The following is a 24,550-nucleotide window of genomic DNA, read 5'->3' as shown; positions in this document are numbered from 1 at the left end:
ATAAAAATACATTTTATATTACGACTATAATGATTAATTTACTCGTTTAATTTAGGAAAAATTGAAAAATGAACAACTCTCTTTTAAAAGTGTATCATGTCTTTTAACAAACTTTAAGTATAACTTATCAGAAAATAGGTTTTATTTCACATTTACGTAAAATTTCATTTTAACTCCTTCCCACTTAATTCTACGAAGGTCTCCGCTGTGTCAATAGTCCCAGAGCTCGAAAACTTGAATTCGACCCTGGGTAATGTGTATACCTCCATAGAACACAATAGGTTAATTTAGCTCCTTCACTTCATCCTGGAACCCAATACCATCAACAGAATTCGTGCAACTCAACGAACGTCTTATCTGAAAATGCCATCGAGCACAATTTCTCGACGCCATCTTCTGCATGTTCTTCCTGCCATCAGAATACAATTTAAGTTCATTCGACATGATCGTCGTTACGGTCGTGTCAAATTTCCTGTCGTTCATCAGACCTCGTACGTTGCACAGGCTCTTCCATCGAGATCCCAATTTCTGATCTGCATTTTCGTCTCGAGCAACGTCGTTAAGAGGAATACTAAACGTCCTGATAGAAAGCGTATCGCGCGTTTTCAGGCTTGCACATCCCTTTCTAGGACGCTCGTATGGTTGCCTGTAAATGGCCCGCTTCCGAGGGCCATTTTCTCAGTTTAGCTCGCGTGACGCTTTGTCGAACGCCTTAATGGAATATCGAGGAGCAATAGCGGGTTAGACAATGGGCTTCTGGCGTGTATGAGACGCGTCAACTGCTTCGTGAAATCCTTCTGCTAAGTTTAGAGGTTAGGTACTATTATTCGAATGCCTTAACGATCACGCTGACGTTCAGATACACGTTAGAACGTTGCTAATGATCATTTTGATCGCGTGTATGATCTTCTTTTTCTTTTGATTTCTTCAGACGTGTGACAGATCATGATCCATTGAATATTTATTTGAATATTTCATTTGAATTCTAGAAATTGAATGGTTCTTCAAACTCGAGACAGACCATTACTCATTCAATACTTATTTTAATTTTTCGTCTTATTTTCAGAATGAAAAGTGAATATTCTTTGATAGAAAGTACATACAATAGTTTGATGATTGTTATTGTTAATCGCAGCGTAACTATAAAAGGAATTACAAGGCAAGTCATTTCTTTACATAGACTGACATTACAATTAAACTTCTACTATGCACAATGTGTGTATATTTCTGTATATTTCTAAACAAACAAGTACAAAGTAACAATCTCTAATCTAAATACATAAGACTTCTCCAAATCGTTACAATATTTTTAAAGTAACGTATATGTATTTCAATTTTTATCCCATTACACATGAACCAGAGATTTTTTCACTGTAAACCATAAATGATAAAAAAATGAAATTATAATAGTTGCTTTTTTTTTCGAAAAAAAAAAGAAGAAAAGAAGAAGAAATAATTTAGGTGGAAATGTAGGCTTCTGTGATTGTTATCGGTTGAGCGGAAGTACGAGTAATTTACACAATTCTCTTACATTTATACGAAAGAATTACATTTGTATGCTGCTTAATATCGGATGCCGTCGATTCGAATTGGAAATTGCTGGATGAAGTCTACTTGCCGGCGGGCCATGCAACGGCACAGCAAGAATCCTAGTTATCTCCCCAACCTAACCTAAAACGGTAAAAGAGACATTTGTGTAAATTTGTTATTAAAATCGTGGCTGTGCTTTAGCGAATTCTTTCACGCAAAAAATTATTCTACAGGAAAGAAACGATATTGGAATAATGGCACTTTTTATTTATCCTTCTTCTTTTTCCTTTATCTGTTTTATATTATCCATTTCTAAGTTATAAGAAGCGTTCGACTATAGACATAGCATAATAGTATTAAGTTTAGGTTAGGTTCCAGCTGAATTCAGATTTAAGGTAGAACTCGAATTGAATGTAATTTAGATTAAGTTTGATAATTTAAGTTACTTTTCGCTAGATTTCGATTGAACTTAGTTTGGTAATTTAGGTTAACTTTATATTGAATTTATTCTGGATTTAGATTAGTTTTGGATTGAACTTGATTTAGCTTAGAGACAGGTTCGAATTGAATTTCATTTAAATTTAGGTTAGATTTGCATTGAATATGTTTCACGTCTAACTTAGATTAAAATTAAGTTTAGCATCGACTCGGTTTAGGTTAGCACTGAATTTAGTTTATTCTTAGATTATGTTTCAGTAAAACTCGTTTTAAATTTAAGTTAGCTTCGAATCCTCCACAACCTTTTATCTCTACCACATTCTTAACCACAATTTTCTTTCCATCAAATAAGAAAGAAAAGCTGATCTCTTCACGAAAATTTCTCCTCTCTCATATATATCTATTTGATTTCTCATCAAAAATAAATTCTCCCGTTGGATGAAGAAGAATCACGTTTGAGATTGTTTCCAAGATCGTTATTAATCTTTTCTAAACCTTAAGAAAGTCTCTGTTTCTTACGTTGTCCGTGTTCTCGACGGATAGCCTGGCGGATTCCATTTCGCACGATCGATTTTCATTCAGCTGCAGTTGCTCGGGGGCCTCGGTAATTAATTCGTTGAATCTGGCGGCCACTTGCTTCCATTTCACCAGATCGGCCGGCTGTAACAGCAAAACGATCGATCAGTCGCGTTAAAATCCTCGTCGATCTGCATCGTGATTCGTTTCGTGGTTGTTTCTGTTCTTTGGGTTAAACCGAATCAACGATCCACTCCGCTCGAAGGCATCTCAAGAATTGCACAGCCTCGAAAAAATTGCGAATACGCTGTAACAAAGGAGCGTTATATACGTGTATATGTATATATATATATATTCGACTGGGTTTACAATTTTATAAATGTGCCAACGTTCATTTAGGGATCATGGTCCCAGTTGGGTTAATAGTACCAAAAATGTACTGCGTAACATGGAATTCCCTAGTGTTTTAGTGCAGTAGTTCTAGTGTTAATAATTAAATTTTTAAAAAATTTGAATTTGCATAAACATGCACAGTCTGCTCTCAACACTGGAACCTACCACACCAGTGAAAACGACTGGGTTTACAATTTTATAAATGTGCCAACGTTCATTTAGGGATCATGGTCCCAGTTGGGTTAATAGTACCAAAAATGTACTGCGTAACATGGAATTCCCTAGTGTTTTAGTGCAGTAGTTCTAGTGTTAATAATTAAATTTTTTAAAAATATGAATTTGCATGAACATTTATAGTCTAGCCTTAACAATGTAGTCAAACAATGGAAACGAATCTAACCTTGTAAATCATAGTTTCGATAATTTAACAAATTTAGGGAAATCGTAAAATAGAACCTGATCTTTACATAGTATAACAATTTTGATTTCTATTCATTCGATCGTGTTGAGAATGATTTACCGTCAAAGTAAAAAAGACTGGAAGAAGTGCGATTGGAAGCGGTGATCCACGAAGCTCTGATCTTTCGGATGGAGGGCCAGAGAGTGTCAAGTGTCTGAGTAAATCAAGAAGGCCGGCTAGAAGCTCTCCGTGACGACCACCGACGTCTTGTCGTATCAATCCTAGTGCATCCTTGGCGATCATGTGCGCAGTCACTCCGGGATTGTCAGCTGTTTTACGGAAAATTATCATTCAGTCATTGGTTCTTTTTATTTCGATGCTCGTATGCAGATAAATACTTTTATATGTGAAGAAAAGGAATTATGAATTTTTATTTATTTATTTTCTTAAATAGACAAATTTTATCTGCGAATGACCAAGTTAAGAAAAATAAAAATTAAATATTTGTACCTAACGTTGGTAACGCTCGTTCTAGTTATATTCTAGTTATATATTAGCTAGGTGGTACGCTTGAAGTTATTCACTTAGATCTTTGTATTACCAAGATATGGATTTTATAAGTTACAAATATCTTTCTCTATAAAATACAATAATTGCACATTTCAAGAAAATAAAATTCTCAAACTAAAAAATAAAACAAAAATCCTTATTTCAATTATATCTAAATAAAAGTACTGCTACAAATTACACAGAAGAGAGGAGAGGAAATGAAACGTGATATAACAATAAAATTTCGCGGATAGGCAGTTTGGTAATTCTCGTTTGTTTCTATAACGAGCGTCAGTCGATTTTAATTACCAGCACGTATCACGTATCAGGATCTTTTATAGCGTAGAATATCGTGTCGAAACGTGGTCATTCGAAACCATGTCAGGAGGGGAACACGAGTGCATATTGTTTCCAAATATCTGCGGTTAGGTAACGCGAGGAATTATTACTTAACGCCATGATGACTGGACTCGTTAATTTAATCGATGATTCGTATCGTTTGGCTAGATCGCAAACAGATATGCCGCGTTTCATGGATTCGTTTTTTCTAGGGATTTTAATTTTTATTGGATATGAAGATAAAATAAATATTATAACATTCATCGAGTTATTAGAGATTTTAGTTTTTATCAGACATAAACATGATTAGATTTTATATTTTTTCTTTGTGTTTCCGTAGATAACACAATTTTCTCTAGATTTCTAGGGATTTTAATTTCTATTGGATAAACAGATAGGTAGATTTCGTATCTTTCTTCAGATTTCTATAGATCTTATATTTTTCTTTAGATTCCTACAGATTCTTAATTATTTTTCCATGGATTTAATAAAAATGTTTGTCCAAATATAAAGTAAATAAATTTTTGAATTCAGAGAAAAATCGCCGCTTGAGATTTCGTGATCTTCATAATAGGATTCCCCACCAGTTAACCTCCTTTTTTACGATGCTTAAATAGAGATCGTAACAGTTAAAAGCCAGGGTGGTTTTTAATTAAAGAAGGAAGGAAACACAAGGAAAATTCAAATATAAGAAAAAAAATTGTCTGCTTATGAGAATAAAACGTAAGTTCTACTTCAATTAGATCTCTAAAGAATTTTCGTTGATGAAGAATAAAAACAGATTTTAATTATTCAGTATTCTTCTCTATAAGATAAAACTGTTAATTCTATAAAATTTTACTAATTAACGTATAGTTCCATTTATTATTGTTTAAAGAATTTTCAATTTTTTTAATCCATTCAGTAATTAAAATACCAAAGTGCTTTTGGTTACCCCAAATTTTGTTCAATTATTCTATATTGTATGTTATTGAATAATTGTATGAACTGCTATACGGAATTCTTCAATTGTTTAATTCACTTTAATAATTAGACGAAAAATCACAATCATTTTAGAGATTTTTTCTAAAGAAACTGAAACCTCACCAAATTAGACCAAACTTCCCAAATCACTGAAGGGATCTTTCCGCAGTACAAAGAATGTTCAGAATCTCCTAAAATTTATTTAAAAAACAATAAACGTCTTTACGATGGGTCGTTGATACGACGCTACTGGTCGAAAAAAAGAGAAAGAAAAAATGGCAAAATTAATTTGACTCGCAATTCCCCGGGTAATTCTTTCAATTAAAAGAAGACGTAGGACTCTTTTGTCTACCAAGAAGAAGTTGTTGAACGTGCTGAGGCATCACGGGTTTCTTCAAATGGCTTAAAAAAAGTTGCAACGCGGCTGCGCATTCCAGAGCCGCGTCGTTGTTCCCTAAATGAGGTTTCTCGCCTTTCTTCAACGAGTTCAGAATTCGTCTTCTAAGATCGCGACGACCAGCACGTCGAAATAGCCCTTCCTCTCTAGCATCTTGAAATCAGAGAGAAAGCAGTTTTGTGAGTCTTTAATTAACCTAACCACGTCAGACTGCGTTACAGAAGAAAACGAAAATAAATATATACAGGGTGGTTGGTAACTGGTGGTACAAGCGGAAAGGGGGTGATTCTAGTCGAAAAAAGAAGTCGAAAATATAGAATAGAAATTTTTCGTTCGAAGCTTTGTTTTCGAGAAAATCGACTTTGAATTTTCGTTCGGTACGCGTGCGGTACGTTATAACGGATCTCACTGTAGATCGTTATCTCGATGTACCTTCCACTTGTACCACCAGTTACCAACCACTCTGTATATATAATTTTTAATCAATTATGGTATCAAAACAGTGTTCATTATTTTAATAAAAAATTCTGTGCGTTAATAACAGCAAGAAAATGTTATGTAGCCTTTGTGATAGAATTTATGGCATTTAGCTTTAACGGTAGAATTTATGGCATTTAACTTTTATAGTAGAAGTTACGATATTTAGCTTTCATACCATAGAATTAACAGTATTGGAAATAAAGAATAAAGATGTATCGTTCGAATAATTACAATTTAATTAGAAATAAATTTGCTTTGTAAATTCATAATTCCTTACGTTCTTTCAGAAAGTTGATGATCTGCTTGACTGATTGTAGTGATTTCTTCGATATTATGTCATCGTCTGTGTCCTGTCTGCGAAGAAACATTCGGTGGATGAACATTCGTAGCGCCATCTGCGATTGTGAAGGATCCTTGAAAAAGTAACTAGGTACTTAAAAGTAACTAGATACTTAACACTAGTTCGATGATTGAGAAACCAGAGCTTAAAATTTGGAAGCGTAATGATTCGTTATTTCGAGAGTTTTTTTTTTAGAATAATTTTCCAAGAAATTTCGACAATTCCAATTTCAAAATTTTCCTATTTTTGCATTGTTTTTCCCTATAGATTATATTCTAAGTGAAATAAAATAGAAAGAGGAATGTATAGACGAGTTTCATCTACTTTCAGTTATTATTATCAATTATTATAAAATAAATTTATTTTTGAAATTATTCTCATTACATTGTTACGGACTGTTTTCTAATCAAAGAGGAACTTTCTAACCTGATCAAAGTGAAAATTGAGAGGAACACGAAGACGGTATTAGTAAGAAGAAAAGGTACAGCTTGTGAACATAATCAGACGACAGAAAACGGCAATTAGTGTAATTGTACGACGCGTGTGAAATTAGTTGGAAATACATATGCAAATATTCGTAGAACGAGAACTAGGGGCAGCTCGTATTTCACTCCAATCACTTTTGTCAACAACAGGGAAACATTGCGCGTAACATAACAATAAATAATCGGATTATTTATTATTATTTCACTTTGATGACGTCTCATATATCAGACTGAATTTCAGTTCTCCCACTTTCTTCCATATTTACTCAAATTTACAATTTGCAATGAAATCGGTCGAACGTTAAGGGAATCCATAATATTTATAATTCTTACTTAGAAAATGGCAGGAATATTTGTCATTTATTTTCTAATAAATTAATAGACCGTCGGAATAATTTTTCTTATCAACGTTAAATATATTAAATTTATGGTATTTTTAATAAATTCTTAGAAAGAAAGTTGAACGATTGACAAGAAATTGTCCAAAAATTGACGTACAATGAGCGAAATGTGTTTAAAAATATCCTAATTATGGCAAGAAGAAGATATTTATTTTTTGTACAACATATAATAATAATAATAATAATAACAACGATAATAATATATAATAATAATAGTATTTCAACGTTTATGCTATTGCATCATCATAATGTTGATCTTACTCAGTGAAAAGGAGATCAAGGCTAACCTGAATCAGTAAATCATTAATGCATCTTCATTTCCGGCCACGTAAAGGAAACACGAGATTCTGACGCAATAAAGAGGAAGTATATGTCCTCGTGGAATTTGTAGCTTATAAAAGCGTCTCGACGAGGTCTGATCTTTAATAACCATATAAGCATGTTCGAACGATCTTTTAGACGATTTCTTCTACTTTGTCTGTTCGTGAATGCGATCTCTGGATCGCCACAGTTACGAGGGTGGGACGAGGAAGAGCAAACGAGAAATCCGAGGCATGCTTCCTGCCCCTCATGTCGTCGAGAACGACCAGACACCCTGGTTTCATGGTGAGAATTCGAATTCTTCGCGTTTCTTAATTTTATCAGCTTATAAATATCAAACTGTCTGAAATTCTTGAAAATTTTAGGAAATTCCACTTCCATTTTACCGGAAAATGAATGAGCGATAGACTCTACTATGAAAATTAATCCGTAATTATTGATTTATTATCCGTTAATTATTGCTTTTGCAAGAAAAAATTATCTAGAACAACTTTCTTTTTAATAAAAATTTAAAGAATCTTTTAAATTTTGAATTCCAAAAGATTCATGAAAATTTTAAAGAATTCAGATCTTTCACCATAAGAATATTTTTTACTTTACGACTCCCAATTTATTTTAATTGACACTGAAACGTTAGAACTGACCCTAAATTTCTAGGGACACGTCCAGAAGAGAGTATCATGGACTCGAGCCAGAAAGCAGTCCTTGGCAGAGCAGCGAACCATTTAGACGTAACCCAATCTTCCAGCAACCCTACAATTCTCCATTCAATGACCCATACGATAGAGCCTCGTATGATAGAGCCATCAGAAGCAGAGGGACCCCACCTGTCACTAAATCAACAGCCACCTGCAAACGCGAGAATCCCTTTACCATCGGACGAGATTTCGATTTTGACGTGGCTCCTTCGCAAACCACCTCTATTCACAGTATAAATAATCCAGCATCCTCGTACCAGTCTCATCTCCCAGTTTCAAGAACTCCAAATAGAACATACAGAAAGCCTAATTTCTATGACCTCATCAAAGACCAATCTGACTTGGTACCTTCGAGCAAATTGTATGCGGATTATGGCCTGACCAATAGTGAGTCTTCTATGAATAATTTCAAAAGACAATCAAGTGCATTAGCTAATGACGAAGAAGATTTGAGGAACCTTGGAGCGGGGAAGGAGTTTAGCGTGAGCACAGGACCTGACAAGTATTTTGGGGATTATGGCTTGACTAGTAGTCAGCCTGCTTTTCGTCATCCAAGGAAACCTTCAAATTTTGGAGCGAGGAAGGACTTCGAGACGAGCTTTAATAACGAGCCTTTATCTAATAATTTCAGAAGACCTTCAGGTCTGTCAATCAGTAATGAGGAATATTTCAGGAATTTTGGGACGAAGAAGGATTTTGGAATGGGTAAATATTTACCTGGTTCCAATAACGAACCTTATTTCAATCATTTCAGAAGACCATCCAGCCTGTCATCTGATAATGAAGATTTGGGAAATTTTAGATCGAAGAAGGATTTTGGAATGAGCTCTAGGTCTGATAGGTATTTTAGTGATTCCTTTATACATGGCAATCCCATGAGTCAATCTAGCCAGCATTCCAAAACTCAAGTTAATCAATATTTCAAAGTTCAACCTAACCAGCATTTCAAAACTGAAGCTATCCAATATCCTAAAACTGAATTTAACCAGTATTCTAAAGTTCAACCTAGCTCATATATCAAGCCTGAACCTATCCGATATTCCAAACCTGAACCTGTCCAATATTTCAAACCTGAACCTGTCCAATATTCCAAACCTGAACCTGTCCAATATTCCAAACCTGAACCTGTCCAATATTCCAAACCTGAACCTGTCCAATATTCCAAACCTGAACCTGTCCAATATTCCAAACCTGAACCTGTCCAATATACCAAACCTGAACCTATGCAATATTCCAAACCTGAACCTATGCAATATTCCAAAGCTGAACCTGTGCAATATTTCAAACCTGAATCTAACCAATATTTCAAAGCTCAAACCAACCAATATTCCAAAGCTGAACATACCCAATATCCTAAAATTCAGTCCAACCAACAATCTGCAGTGGGAAATGCTAGAATTCCTTATGAAAGAGAACCAAAAGTAGTACGGTCCCAATTTGTCCAATCTCAAAGGACTCAGACATCAGATGATAGCAGACCGATCTATGCTCCAGAAGTAAAACACAGTTCCTACGATATTCCAGGGGAGTTGAACGTGTTCAGGACAACGCAGAAGATTGTTGGAGATGGCGTTGAGATTGTTAATAGTAGCAGATGGGAGAAGCAATTGGAGAAACATGAAGATCAGGAGTCTTACGAGATCGATGAAAATGGCGAGCAGATGGGAGCTGAGATGGTGGAGCAGATGGATGACAGTTATCAGGGTAATGAACAACTGGAATCTCGCGAGGCGATGCAGCAGGAAGAGATTAAGAGGAAAGGAGACATCACGAGCGAAGATAATAATTCTAAGGACAAGAATGGATTCTCGGGGAACAGGTCCTTGGGCGAAGATTCCCCGAAGACTAGATTGATGCAAATGGAGACGATGGGAGACGACGATGTGTCTGAAGAAAGCACGATAGAGACTATGAGTGGTGTTTGACAGTTTGGAAACGATAATTGATTAGAATTGGACATTATTAACGAAGACTGGAATAAAAATAAATTTGTTCGAAGAATTTTGTCAGAATTCGAATAAAATTTTATTCGAAGAATTCTATGGTTCGAATGAAATTTTATTTGAGGAATTTTTCGATATATTAATATTTAATAAAAAGCGATTAATTATTTGACAATCATCTAGATAAAATTTTATTCAAGAAATTAGTCATAATTCTTGGGCAAGTTCGTTTTATTTGAAAGTTATTTGAAAACAATTTTACTCGAGTCATGTTCGAGTAAAAGCTGCGAATAAAAAACGAAGTTTCTTAATTAAAAATGACGAATAATTGTTTCCATGTTTATAAAAACATTATTCGTTATTGATCTCGAGATTTTATTTGTTACGCGAAATAAAATATGCCAAATTGCTGGCTTTACGAGCAGAATAAAAATATTAGAAACTATCTAACTTTTGTACAAAATATTTCTATGAAATTTGTATTATAATAAGAATATTTTACCCATTAAATTATACCATATGTGAAACATCCTGTATACTTCTTCGTATCTTCATTATGTAGTTGAGATTCTAGGGAATTATTTTTCAGAAGCTAGTGAATAATGTGATTGTTAGGTGAGAATTTGAAGAGTCGCTTTTGATGGAATAAATTCTCATAGAAGGTGTTTTTCTCTTGCAACGTTTATCCTCTTATTTATTTTCGTGTTACGTACTGTTTGGAATAATAGCTTGAAAGGTTGGACTAAAAATGGAAATTAGTGAAATGTATCGCCAATATTTGGTAAACAAAATTGCAGAATATCTTTATTGTTTTTTATCTACCACATCGTGAAACTCGCCGGATATTTGAATAAAAATCTTCCGGGATATTTGTATTCATGAAACTTTAATGTACGCGTTTTCTGATGCGCGAAAAATTCTCGATACAGTAAATATTCGACTGGGGCATTCGATCGTTATAACGCTCGTTTTAAACAGTGCAAGAAAATGAATTTTTCTATGTCAGATGTGAACAGCCACTTTAATCTTAAAAAGATTACTTATCACCGCGATAAGAAACGATTCATTTTCTGTAGAACTAACCTCCAAATTAGAATGACAATAATTAAAAATAATTAAAAGACATATATTTTAAAATATCATTTTAAGTAAAAGAATTACGTTTTGTAATGAGATCAAAAGAGATCTCTCTTCTTATAGAATATTATATAATAAAAGGACGCATTTCTTTGAAAACCTAACCTAAAAATTAGGCTGCTACAGTTGAGAAAACTCCAGTTACACGATATTCTGAAGCACCATTTTAAATAAAGTAGTTAGGAAATAAAATAGGAAAAGGAGTACGAAAACAGCAAAAAGTGAATCCCGATAATAAAAAGGCATCCAAAGGAACAATTCAATGAAAAATGTGCTAAGGAACACATTAGAAAAGAAATTGCAAGAAGGCACCAAAGGTAGTAAAACAACAGGTAACAGGAATCTACCAATGCAACGTAAAACGAAAGTAGGAGAGTAAAGTACTATTACTTTTACTCGATTTTTAGTTTTACGATCTCGTTACGCCGTGCACTCTGCTATATATATATAACTTTCCATGAAGCTCTCCTACAATGGTGTGTTCTAATCAAAGAGGAGGAAGAAGTACAGTGATTCTTGGAGGAAGAGAGAAGGCACTGCTTTGAGATTAAAACGTATTCTCTCTTCAAACCGACGGGGAAGAAACAATTCGATCATTGAAGAGGAAAAAGAGAGACTCCTGAGGAGAATTACAAAGCAGGTTAGGGTTTCGTCTAACCTTGGTTTGATTCAACTTTGGACGTCGGAGGAAAATGGTCAGTGAAATGAGTTTTTCCCCTTTCCCGTAGAAGGATCGGTGTATTGTGAAAAATAAACTGGCAGAGAATGGGTTCTTTCAAGCTAGCAAATTTCATTCCTTTTTCTTCTTTTTTTGTAGTATATTGGGTTGGCAACTAAGTGATTGCGGATTTTGTCAATGCCATCTAGTGACAAAATCCGCAATCACTTAGTTGCCAATAGAAATGAGAACTTGAAAATAGAACAGTTTATCGAGCGATTTTGGATTATGGAGATGCAAATTATGACAAGCTGGAATTTTGGTACGTTTGCAAATAAATTTAATTGGAAATAAATAAATAAATAAATACAGTAATAAACTGTTGATGATTTTATGGTACGATAAACATATCGAAATGTGAGAAAGAAAATCAGTAAATAAATGAAATAATAACATTGGAAATAAATAGAAATAAATGAAACTGGGAAATGTAAATATGCTGTGGAAATAAATAATATACAGGGTGGCTGGTAACTGGAGGTATAAGCGGAAAGGGGGTGATTCTAGGCGAAAGAGAAGTCGAAAATATAGAATAAAAATTTTAAAATTTTAAAAATTACAAAAATAACGTCAATCGAAACAACGATCTACAGTGAGATCCGTTATAACGAGACGCGATAAAGTGCACGCGTACCGAGCGAAAATTCAAAGTCGATTTTCTCGAAAACAAAGCCTCGAACGAAAAATTTTTATTCTATATTTTCGACTTCTTTTTTCGCCTAGAATCACCTCCTTTCCGCTTGTACCACCAGTTACCAACCACCCTCTATATATAGCTTGGGAATAAATAAAATTAAACGAAGATATATCGAAAATGAATAAAAGTTTTAAGTTTCACTCTTATGTAATATCCGTAGGATAAATAAAATGACGAAATGATACTTCTCGCGATATTCTCCCTTTTATTTTATTTGTTTAAATTATAAATACGAACGCGTGATCTTGACGAAATATCTCACTACTGTTTCTCAATTACGAAACGAATATCAGCGGAATAATATTGTTCAACCTGTATGCAACATGCATTATTATTTTGGAAACATTATGCAATAATAACAATAATCACCGTAACCATGACGATGACGAAATCGAGTTTATTAATCGTGTTTCTTAATCGAGTTTATTTATCGAGTTACATGTTCTTGCAGTAAAACGTAATGTCACTGCATCCGGTGTTTCCGCATTATTCTCAAACACACATGAATATTAACCATTTGATCTATTATATGCATTAACAAATCCAGAAAGAAATAAAGTAACCGAGAAAGCCTAGTGAAGAATCGTCCATTTTGTCCGCGAATAATATAATAAAAAATGAATAAAATAATTAACAATGTAGCCAGAGAATGTGGCCAAGAATTGTCTACTTTGTGTTTGATTTAAATCGTAAAAATACGTCAATCAATCGTTTAACGTTCAAACTGACAGTCAATCGTTTAAAGCTTCTACAGTCATAACAATAAATTTATGAATTTTATCATCGTCGAACATACTGTTCCGTTAATTTAAAATAGTACCAAGATTGCGTTGTACGTACTGTTATTTTTATATTGAAAATTTGCAAAATTTTTTTCTGCAAGTAGAATTCCGTAAAACATATCGAGTCAATGTTCCTTTCCAGCAAAACTTCGACTTTTTTGTTGTCGAAGGTGTAACCTCGATCAAGTAGGCGTTGCTTCGAATAAAATTAACCAATACCCTGTCACTTACACTTACACGAGTCTTTATGAGAGACACGAGACACTATTTTAAAGCTATGAATTTAGAAAAAATTGCAATTTACAAAAATAGAGAAATTGCAGAAAACTGTAGATATTTAAAAAGATTGCAAAATGTAAAGTAATTGAATAAATTTAAGAAATTAAGGAAGTGAAAGGCTCTAAAGAAACTTAGAGAGTTAAAGAAACTAAAGAAATTGGAGAAATTATCTTTTTTTTTATGTCTTGTATTTCTAAAAATATCGTATAATTTGCATATTGCCGCATACTTTATAAAATGCTTGTAAAGCAACTTAACATAAGAAATTCTCTATCTTGGAAAGTTTCGCGGAACCGTTTCACGCATGGTAACACGCCGACAAACCAATAATCCACTATCGCGTCAACAAAGTGGCTCAATACCTTCGAATTACGCTCACTCAGCACCATTGCGTATATACGCGTGCTTCCTAAATAAAACCAGGTCACTGTATTCCACCAAATCCCTATAAAAACCGAGCTCCTCATCAGGATCCTCACAGTTCGACTTCGAAGAACAATCCAACTAAAAAAATGAACTCCAAAGTTGTCTTCTTCCTTTTCTTCTTGGGTCTGTCTCTGACCCAGGCAGTTCCAACGAACATCAACGAGAAATCACTGGATGAAGGCCACAATCTGAAGATCGACAAGACAGAAGAAGACGACCAGGCTAGATCCAAGAAATCAGTCATCTGTCTGGACTCAGGTAGCATGGTACCTCAAGCACAAAGTTATAGCATCCAAGCTGCTCCTCAGCCTGTTCAAACGTTGAACATTCAGCAAGTACCCCAACGAGTGCAAACACTCAATATCCAAGCTGTTCCTCAACAAGTTCAAACTTTCAGCATCCAACCTGCTCCTCAGCCAGTTCAAACCTTCAACGTGATTCAACCTCCTGCTCAAACTTCCTTGAAATTCATCCAACCGCCTCAACCTTGTCCACCTTCTCAAACCAACGTCAACATCATTCAACCACCAAAAGAAGAGAAGCCTGTGAAACCAGTGGTTGAAACTATTATCAAAGAGAAGATTGTGAAGCCTGAACCTAAACCAGAGAAGATCGTAGCCCCTAAAATAGAGAAGGAGCCTGTTAGGCCTGTGTACGAGGAACAAATGATGGTGGTCCCCTCCAAGCCTGTTATGATGATTACTGAACCTGAACCTGTGGCCACTTATGTCAAGGTACCTCAGTGTCAACAATGTCAACAGAGTATTATGCAGTGCAGCTGCACTAAACAGCAAGTTCCTACTTTGAGCTCGGCTGTCTTCATGGAGCCTGCTATGAGGATCTATAAGGAGAGAAGTATGGGCCGCCATATGGTTCCCATGACCCATCGTATGCATCATCATGTAAGTTGAAGTATTTGGCGATACTTTTAGCAATGTTGGTACAAACAATATTACTCTAACGGTATCCAACTATTTTAATATTATTTAGTGCTATTGGTATCCAGTGGGTGAGAAAGCTTCTGTTCTGGTTTCTGTTCATTTCTTCAGCTGTGTTTATAAAAAACGTAAATTTGTAGAAGTATTCAGGGTTTGATCAGTATTTTCGTGATAGGATTTTCGATTTCTCTGGATGAGGTGATCAATTAAGTCAAATTTTGTCTTTTTTCAGATGTGATCTGTGCACCTAGATGAGGGGGTTACCACCAGAGCTGGACCTACAGTAGTTAAGAAGATCAAAAATGAGAGAAAATATAAGATTGTGAAAAATATGAATAAAATTTGAAGAAACATACACACGTCTTGATTTCTCTTTCCAAATAACTACCAGATCTACCAGTTGCCTAAAATTTACCTCACCAAATTTATTCACATTTAGTCACATGAAAGTACCATTAAATGAGACGAACTTTAATATATCTGGTCCTAAGTAATTAGCATGTAAATGGTCTATAATGGAAACAATAGCGTGTAAATACTGTTTGTAACTACTGTAAATTGATGCTACCAATTCAGGAACGACATCGTATCATCAGCAGCCTTCATACGAGCTAACTTATGAAATTCTTGGGAAACCGAGCCACAGATCGATTTTCCATTCACTGGGCAATCATAATAATTAGAATTCGCTAGGATGACAGCCACGAGCAAGATCCATTTACCAAACTCGAGAATATTTCGAATCACTTATAACATGAAGAATCGATCGTCGTCGTCAGATTCATCAACGAATCTTCGACAATTTATCACGTTATGTTCAAGGAAATGGACTATGGAACCTTCGAAGGGAATGCTAAAGTGCTCTGAATGCCATTGGTCGCTAATGGAGCCAATGACATCATCTACAGCGTGTTAAAAAATTGTGGAGGATATTTATATTGTTTTTCTTGGTTAAAATCCCACAATCAATATTTTATTTACATTTAAGGCTGTTAAAGTTACTAATGTATTTTTAATGTAACATTTATTTATTCGTCACTTGACAAACAAGTTACATGATTTAAGTTATGCAAGCCTTTCATAGACTAAAGTAGATGACATTTTGAAATTTTTAAAGTTTTCGGTCAAAACAGTGTTGTGTGTGAGCTTATTGATCGATTGACTTATCCAATTTACCTAATTTCTATATAATTTCATCAGTTTCCTCTGCTTTTCATTTTGTGAAATCAATCAATTTGGCAAGCAAGTTTTATACCTGACTCCTTACAAATTTTATACAACTGCTTCCCTTACATGTATATTTATTTTTTCCAATCTTATGTTTATCAATATATCAACCATGCTTAATTTCTTTAATCAGAAAATAAGTGGCTCATACCAGGTATGTAAATATGAAACCGGAATTTTTGTATAGAAAATATACGTTTATTGTATAAAAATGATTAAAAATATTTTATTCGAAGTATTGCCCATCGCCAGCTATACATTTTTCCCACCTGTCTGGCAATTGGTGGATGCCATGCCAAAAAAACTGTCGCTCTTTTGAGGCAAACCAGTCATCGAGTCATTTTCGTACATTTTCGTAAGAAGCGAAGTGCTGGTCAGAAAGTGCGTGTCCCATCGATGCAAATAAATAGTAATCGGACGGAGCCAAGTCTGGTGAGTAAGCCGCGTGCGAAAGTATTTCCCAACTGAACGTTTCGATCGTTTCCTTGACCGGTTTTGCTGTATGCGATGGTGCATTATCACGAAGCAAAATTACTTTGTGTTGCCTTTTTTGATATTCTGGTCGTTTTTCACGCAAAGCTTGATTCAAATCGATCATTTGTCGTCGGTAGCGCTCGGTATTAACGGTTTCGCCAGGTTTTAACAGCTCGGTGGTCTTTTTCGGTGGTCTTCCACGTTCTTCGTTCCTCGCGTCAAAATTGCCACTTCTGAATTTTTTAAACCACTCAAAGCACTGTGATTTACCAAAAACATGCTCACCGTAAGCTTCGACGAGCATTCGATGCGATTCTGCAGCAGTTTTCTTCAAATGGTAACAGAAAATCAATGCTGTCCGCAAATCGTAGTTTCCAGGCACAAAATTTGACACGTTCAACGCTATTACAAACTATGCTGTTGTATGAAATTTGTATCGTTCTGAGTCGAAAATGTTTGTGAGATGTCAACAAAGACTTTTGGCATCAATGACGCAGTTTAGGGATAACTACATTATCAGCTAGGGCCATCTATAGGCAAATTCCGGTTTCATATTTACACACCTGGTATATTGTGTTGGCAACTATGTGATTGCGGATTTTGTGAATACCTCCTAATGACAAAATCCGCAATTACTTAGTTATCAACCCGATAGTTTCTTAAATGATTTTTGTACATGAATTATCTCCACTGCCTTCATATCTAGTAACATACTTTTTTTTTTTTTTTGGAAATGCTCTGTACATTATCTCGATTACCATCGCTCAGGGTATCGATAGAACGCAGAGGAGGATGATTAAGAGTAATTAAGTTGAACGAATGCATTTCCATTAATATACATATGTATTATCCGACGCATTACTATTCGTGGTGTTCTAGGTGTGAGTCATTATCTGCTCTTTACCAATATAAATTCCGCCAGATAATGGATAATCGATGCCATATTTTTAACTTTGGCTTTGATGGAACGTATTCGCCTCCGGCTATCCACGTATCGAACGACCAGACAAATTTTCCCTATTTTTTGTTCTGCGAAACTATCTTAAATGTCCTTAAAATTATCTTAAATGCAACTTTAAATCGTTCCTCTTTTGTACAAATTGTACATTAACACTTTGACTGCCACGCTAAAATCACATGTTTCACTCAGGACGCCACGGCAGTATTTTTATTATTCAAAGCGTATAATGGCAAAATAATAATAAATTCTTACCCAATGGACCATTTATCTAATTGGTGGTCATGGATGACCACCGTGGCGTCTTGGTAACACTCGATAGCGACATATTATAACAAGGCTTCGTTTATGTCAACAAACCATTCGCATTCGTTATTCCGTCGTAAGCAAAACGTGCAGAATATATCGTTGAAACGTGTAGAAGATATTAGTAAACAGTATTTGCTCATTCTGTGGTAGTATCATGGACGAAAGGCCTAAGCGATATCGGGCGAACTGTAAACAATGTCGCGAGAAAGTCGAAGTGTCGACAGGCCCAACAATGTATCGTCGGTCCTTCGATCAAATAGTTTCGTGGAAAAGGTATGCGTGATTCTGGCCACGAGCGGTTACGGTGGTGGGGATAAGGCAGAAGGCAAAGGGATGCTAAGGGACAAAGACGAATTAACAGTCAGTGTCAGTTGAGAAGCCAGAGAGTGTAAATCGAGAACTCAGGGAGATAATGTTACTAGCGTTGTCGAGAGAGAGCGTTGGAACCGTAATGACGAGAGTTGCAAATTAACTATCTAGTTATCTTAACACTTTACCGACCGCTAGCGATTCAACAGCATACGCACGTCCGATCGGCATCTCAGGCGCAGATTCTCCCTAGCGCCGGCTCTGTTTCCGTTTAGACTCTCCAATACCATTCTTTTCGTTCATCGCGAACGGCAAGTTTTTCAAATTGGTATAAAACTGTGGGAGCTTACAAAGCAACGCAACTGACGCAACTGACGCGACGTACCTTAGTATTAAATAACAAATTACTGCTCAAATAATGAGAAAGATTGTCGGCGACAAAAGCCGATTAATAGACTATCGGTCGGTAAGCGTCGGCGACAAAAAGCTGATTAATAGGCTATCGATTGGTAAGCATCGGCAACGAAAAACCGAATAGGTTATCGGTCGGTAAAGTGTTAATTATAGTACGTTATTGTGATTAGTTCACGTTAAACAACCATCGTTTCCTGTTTAACCAACATCTGTTTAATCCATTTATTGTAAATAAACTAATTGTAGTAAGATCCTACACTATATATAATAGTAAGGTATGTGCATATTTCTAACTTCAATTATATGATTATAAAGCAGCATTTACAGTTTTTTTCTAAGGTGTGTTTGTAATAATATTCGTAGATTACCCTTCAAAGATATGGATGCAAACACAGTGCACCGTTAGATGCAAGATTTGTTCTCATTTCTTTTTATTGATGTTCTAATAAAAATATTTAATTGTTCAATGAGGCATTTTTTTTCAAAGTATCTTCTATTTATCGGTTATATTCAAAATGTCCTAACTGTCAATTTTCATATAATTTTTACAATGGTAAGAAGTTCAAGCGCTACGGTTTCTCCGTATCATCAATGATCACTGTGGCGTCACAGGAGAAACCGTGGCCGGTCATATATGATCCACGTGGTAGTCAAAGTGTTAATGTTAATCGACGAATTGAGATCTTACGTAAATTGAGGTTTTATATAAATAACACTTCATATGTTACACGTACGCACACGAAGACACAAGTAAAAAGAGTAGGATAACATTTTTTTTTCGGACGAAGCTATATTGCTAAATAAGTGAAGGAATCTCGCTGCAAGTTATTTTGCCTACGTACGATCCTCTCCATTTCATGCATGATTTTCATAAATGTTACTGTTTCGCCGAGTCACACGTATTTAATAATTTTGTTCATTACTACATTTCATGGAAGCGCTGCATCTACCATGGAAATGTAAAGAACGAATAATTAGTAATTCCATGCATAATTTTCTAAGGATGAAATAATCAACGTATTTGATTTATTAAAATTCCATGCATAGGGAGCTGATACTGAATTATCAAAAGAAATATTGATTCGAGATAATGATTCGAGAATATTTATTAATTAAGATCTTTTGAATTATTACACGATCCTATCAAAATTTCAAGATTAATTTAAAACTAACAAATATCTTTTCACTTCGATGGACACGGTTTTATCAAAATTTCAAGTTTCGCTATATGCAATAAATATTTTTTTATTTTACTTACTCAAGATTTTGTGTACTAAAAAAACGACGTACCTAATCAAAATTTCTTGAGTAGATAGAAATATCTATGCTTCAATCATTTCAATGAAAATTATAGCTTCCATGAGAACGTAGAAAATGACCGAGTATCAAGACTGAAGAGGGAAATCAAAAGCAATCAAAATGATTACACGAAACAATTTCCATCATAAATCACATTTCAAGTCAAACATCGACAACTAAATTTTTATAGGTTATGCGGATAATTTCGTGAGTGACTAATCGTAGTACTAATTCGAATAGTTCGTGCACTCTGGTTATTTCAACTATAGGTCATATTTAGTATTTCACGAACACCTTCTTGTTTTGCCTTTTAAAGTAACTCTTACGTAACAATCGCTCTTCTTACGTAAAACATGCTAACTTTGCGAAAAATCTGTCACGTTTATTGAAATCGCATCTTACGATATTTTTAGGAAATTTAGTTCAACGAGAAAATAGTCTCGTATTTTATAAAATTTGCTAATTTTTACAGTTTTTTTTTTTATTGAAAAACCAAACGGTATATGAAACTGTATTTTATAAAATTTGTAAAAAATTCAGTTTAATCAGAAAGTAGTCTTGTGTTTTATAAAATATTTAGTCTCTGTGAAATTTATTTTAATGGAAAAAGTAGTCTCGTTATAAAATATACAGAAGATTTCGGCGAGTGGGTTGGCGAGTACGTGGCAGATGAAAATTGTGAATCAGAAGACACTAACCTCTTGGAATTTTGCATGCCCATAATTCGATTCCCAGTGGCTGAGAGCAACGTCCCGATTCTCAGCCAAGAAGATATTGTTTTACGCTTGGTCACGACGTCTGATAGTCAACCGTGGAATTTTTAAACGTTCATTCGGGCCACGAAGGTTACGATGTGCCGCGTCTATATTTTTCTGCGAGCGACGCACACGAACGCAGTCTTTTGTCCCGCTCTCGAGGTTTCTATGCTAGAGAATAACGCGAAATTCACTAATCCATCGTATCTCTGCGTTTCGATACAATTTGTTCTCCGATTACAGAAACTTTTGGCAATTTTAACATTTTTCTTTTCGAGGGAACCGAGTGTATTTTAAGAAGATTTTTATCAGTTTTTCTAATTTTCGGATTCTAATTACAGAAACCTTTTGTGATTTGGAATTTTTTATTTTTGGAGAGGTTAGATGGATTTTGGGGAAACTTTTTAGGCGAATTTTAAACCTATGCGACGATTGGATGATTGGTATTTATCACGTAAATTTAATTTGGAATTTAATTTTTAAAATAAAATTAAATAAAATTCTAAATTTAATTTAGAATTTGAAATATCAATGACAATCTAACAGTATAATATAATCTGACAGTAAGATATCGCAAAACGTATAATTGAAGAAATTCTAAATTTGTAAAGTTCAATCTTTTCTTTTCACTAGCGCCTTGGAACTTGTGGTAGTAACAAAAATTTGACAACATTTATTGAAAAGTATATAATTACAGGAAATCTGAATTTACGAAATTATACTCTCCCTTACTTGTACCTATGAATGTTTAATTTCTAATGAAAATCCAACGATCTAACGTATATTGCAACAAGCATATACAGTGTAATATATTCGTTTAATTCTTAAGTGTTGATTTTTCCGTACGCAATATCATTTCTTATTCAAACGCATAGAACAAAGTACGAAACGTGGTTGCGATAGAAAAACGTAAGGTTAGAATCTTAAGTTGTAAGATCATTAGGAGAGAAATCTTTCATATGACCACAAAGAAACGTAAAACCTGGAGAAATATGCTGACGATTCGAAAGCTTTTCATCGATAGTGGGAACACGTTCGAGTCACATGGTGTTACAGAGAGGTTAACTTTTCTACTATTCGGTACAGAGCACGTACAGGCAGTGTTCTTTCTTCTTATTCGATGGAAGATATCTTATTCCCGCGGTTCCAATAACAACCTGTCGTCGTCGTCGTCGTCATCGTCGTTTTCCTTCTTCTGCTGTCGACTAGCTGCACAAATACTTACGTTCGGCTCGAAAACCTCGATTGCCTGTTTCGAGAAGATACCAAGTCTGCAGATAGAAGCGAAACATCAGCCAGGATTTTCGTTTCTCTTGTTCCGTCAACGGATAAGAACGAACAAATATTTTTCTATTTTAAAACGTTGGAGAAGAGAATGAAATGTAGATTTCAATTTTCTTCCAGATTTTATTATCACTGAATCATCTTATTGTTTGTTTCTTTTTCTTTCAGGTAATTCGTTAAGCGAACGTTTCTTCGAGTAAATGTCAATAGAAATTTATTAAGAGTTATTCCGGCATAATCGTTTATTACTACCACGATACGTATTGAATCATTGAATTGCTATGTTGTGACGTTTCTCAGGCACGTGTACTCGATATTTCATATGTCAAATTTTACGTCTCAGAATTCTCCCACTTTCCTAATCTAACCTTAAATCATAACAATTGGTTGGCCATCTTTTTCTGTATCTAAGAATTTACCATCTTCAATATTTTTTTCTATGCTATTCAAAGAGAATGTACGATTGTCTAATATTATAAAAATAATTTAGAGGATCTATTATTATTTAATTTCCACGTTCATATAATAATAATTTAGAGGATCTATTATTATTTAGTTTCCACGTTCAACCATAGTAATTTACAATGTATTTTAATTCTGCGCAATCAATGAGCAAGCAAGTAGATAAATAAAATTCCAAGTAATAAATAATATACGATGAACAATAAATATAACAATTCACATCTAAACTTGACGACTTCTTTCTCTATCACTTTCATCACCAGGTGGAACCACTATCGAATTCATGTATCTCTCTGAAATCTCTACAATTTCACTTCATTCCTTGTCTCGTGTTCCGCAAGTCTCGTTCCAGTTTCAGATACGCATCGTTTTCTTTGGTGCAGCGGCTCGAACCGGAAGCGACGACGATGAGAATGTAGCTTCGTCGTCGCTCAAACCTACGGAATGAACTGGATATTGACGTTCTATCCATGAAATCGACAGGAATCAGCAGTTCGCTCGCTTCTCGCGTTCCCAGCCAGCCAAACACGTACCAGCGGAAATGACGATCCTCTGCGTGAGACAATTCTTCTGTCTTCGTTTTTCCCTTTATCGTCTGTTACCAGATAGACACACCGGTGTTGATTTTTCGTATCGAATGAGGATTGGAATATGTACGACCAAGGAGACAGGTTTTCACTTAGAGGTTATGACGATTCGTGCAAAGCTTCGACATATATACGGTGTCTTATCTCGAATCAATTTTTGTGAATATATTTCTTCGAAAATTCTTGTTTTAATGATCATTATTTAAATAATAATTATCTAATTATTAGAAATGTGAAAAATTATTTATATGACAAATTTCTAACGTTTCTCGATAGAAATTGAACAGGATCTTTTCGATTCGAAACTTGGTAGAAATTCAAGGAATTATTTGTGTTTTTAATTATTTATAGATATTATTACACATAATTATTTAAACGCGTATTTCTTGGTCTTTTACGATATTTTTCGATCTGGCTTCTTAAGAATTTAATAGAACATCGGTATTTTTATTTTAGTTTCGTTAGACGATCCGTCTTCTCTTTCGTGCAATTTCTTTCTACAATTTTTTAATTCTAGCCACGAGTTACACCCGCACTCAAAAGTTACGCAACGCTTATTATATTCGTGCGAAAAGTGGGAAAAAGTTACGAATGATCAATAGCGATATTTAATGTCACTACTATTAAGAAATATTTTTGCAAATCTCCATACATTTCTCAGCAGATTTATTTCTATATTATTTATGTTATTTTGAGATGTTTCAGGAGTTTCAACAATTTTTAAAATAGCATACGAAAATATAGAAGACCTCGCAAGTGGAACATTTATTTGGACTGTGGATTTTTATACGTTTTAAGGAAATTTAAAATTGCAAAAGTCTATAAAATATTCCAAGTATGGTAAACAATTTCTGCGTCGGTTTCATTTCTTCCATTGCATTCAGTGAATAACGAATTTGTACAAATATTTGTGCTCTAATAACGATACTTAATACTATTTGAAACTATGGAGGAAAATTGATGGACTTCAAAAGGAATGTGGCCGGTTATTTCCTTAAGATTTTCCGAGATGAATGTGATTAGCTTTCTCGAAAGCACGTTCAATTATGCGATATCTGGGAAACTTTGAATGTTTAATAGCGATGTTTAATGTCAGTGAAAACTTTTAATACCGGTTTTACTTGAAACGAAAGTTTCAAAACGAAAACCAACTGATTCATTTTTCTTCTTTTTTTTTTTCTAAGTTTCTCTTTGGTTCAGGCACGTAATATATAGATTATGGGATATCTTCGAAACTTTTAACGATCTAATAACGACGTCCAATAACGACGAAAACTTTAAATGCTTGATACCGGTTTTACT

General features: G+C 34.7%; 3 protein-coding genes and 1 long non-coding RNA gene across 5 annotated transcripts in view; 3 read left to right on the top strand and 1 right to left on the bottom strand.

The window, feature by feature from the left end:
- LOC138188309 (uncharacterized) overlaps nt 1-24,550 on the top strand; it is a 55,488-nt gene that overhangs the window by 7,239 nt on the left and 23,699 nt on the right. The window lies entirely within an intron of this gene.
- Nucleotides 1,427-20,902, bottom strand: LOC138188307 (uncharacterized). 2 transcript variants are annotated; one of them, XM_069129953.1, is made up of 6 exons: nt 20,859-20,902; nt 6,283-6,359; nt 5,481-5,678; nt 3,398-3,606; nt 2,488-2,628; nt 1,427-1,671 (listed from the first exon to the last, which is right to left on the bottom strand). In XM_069129953.1, exons 1-6 carry the CDS (start codon nt 20,879-20,881, stop codon nt 1,654-1,656), a joined length of 666 nt encoding a protein of 221 aa, XP_068986054.1. In that variant the 5' UTR covers nt 20,882-20,902; the 3' UTR covers nt 1,427-1,653. The 2 variants fall into 2 exon arrangements, with proteins under 2 accessions (XP_068986054.1, XP_068986053.1); XM_069129952.1 differs by lacking the exon at nt 20,859-20,902 and adding an exon at nt 18,085-18,111 and having other exon boundaries at nt 6,283-6,400.
- On the top strand, nt 7,613-10,638 carry LOC138188304 (uncharacterized). Its single transcript, XM_069129944.1, has 2 exons — nt 7,613-7,837; nt 8,210-10,638. Exons 1-2 carry the CDS (start codon nt 7,671-7,673, stop codon nt 10,173-10,175), a joined length of 2,133 nt encoding a protein of 710 aa, XP_068986045.1. The 5' UTR covers nt 7,613-7,670; the 3' UTR covers nt 10,176-10,638.
- LOC138188148 (uncharacterized) lies at nt 14,276-15,525 on the top strand. The gene is made up of 2 exons (XM_069129665.1): nt 14,276-15,134; nt 15,403-15,525. Exons 1-2 carry the CDS (start codon nt 14,319-14,321, stop codon nt 15,406-15,408), a joined length of 822 nt encoding a protein of 273 aa, XP_068985766.1. The 5' UTR covers nt 14,276-14,318; the 3' UTR covers nt 15,409-15,525.

The sequence above is a fragment of the Bombus flavifrons genome, chromosome 16 (assembly GCF_040668555.2).
Source record: "Bombus flavifrons isolate JBK064 chromosome 16, iyBomFlav1_principal, whole genome shotgun sequence".
NCBI lineage: Eukaryota > Metazoa > Arthropoda > Insecta > Hymenoptera > Apidae > Bombus > Bombus flavifrons.
This window is presented reverse-complemented; position numbering and strand designations above follow the sequence as displayed.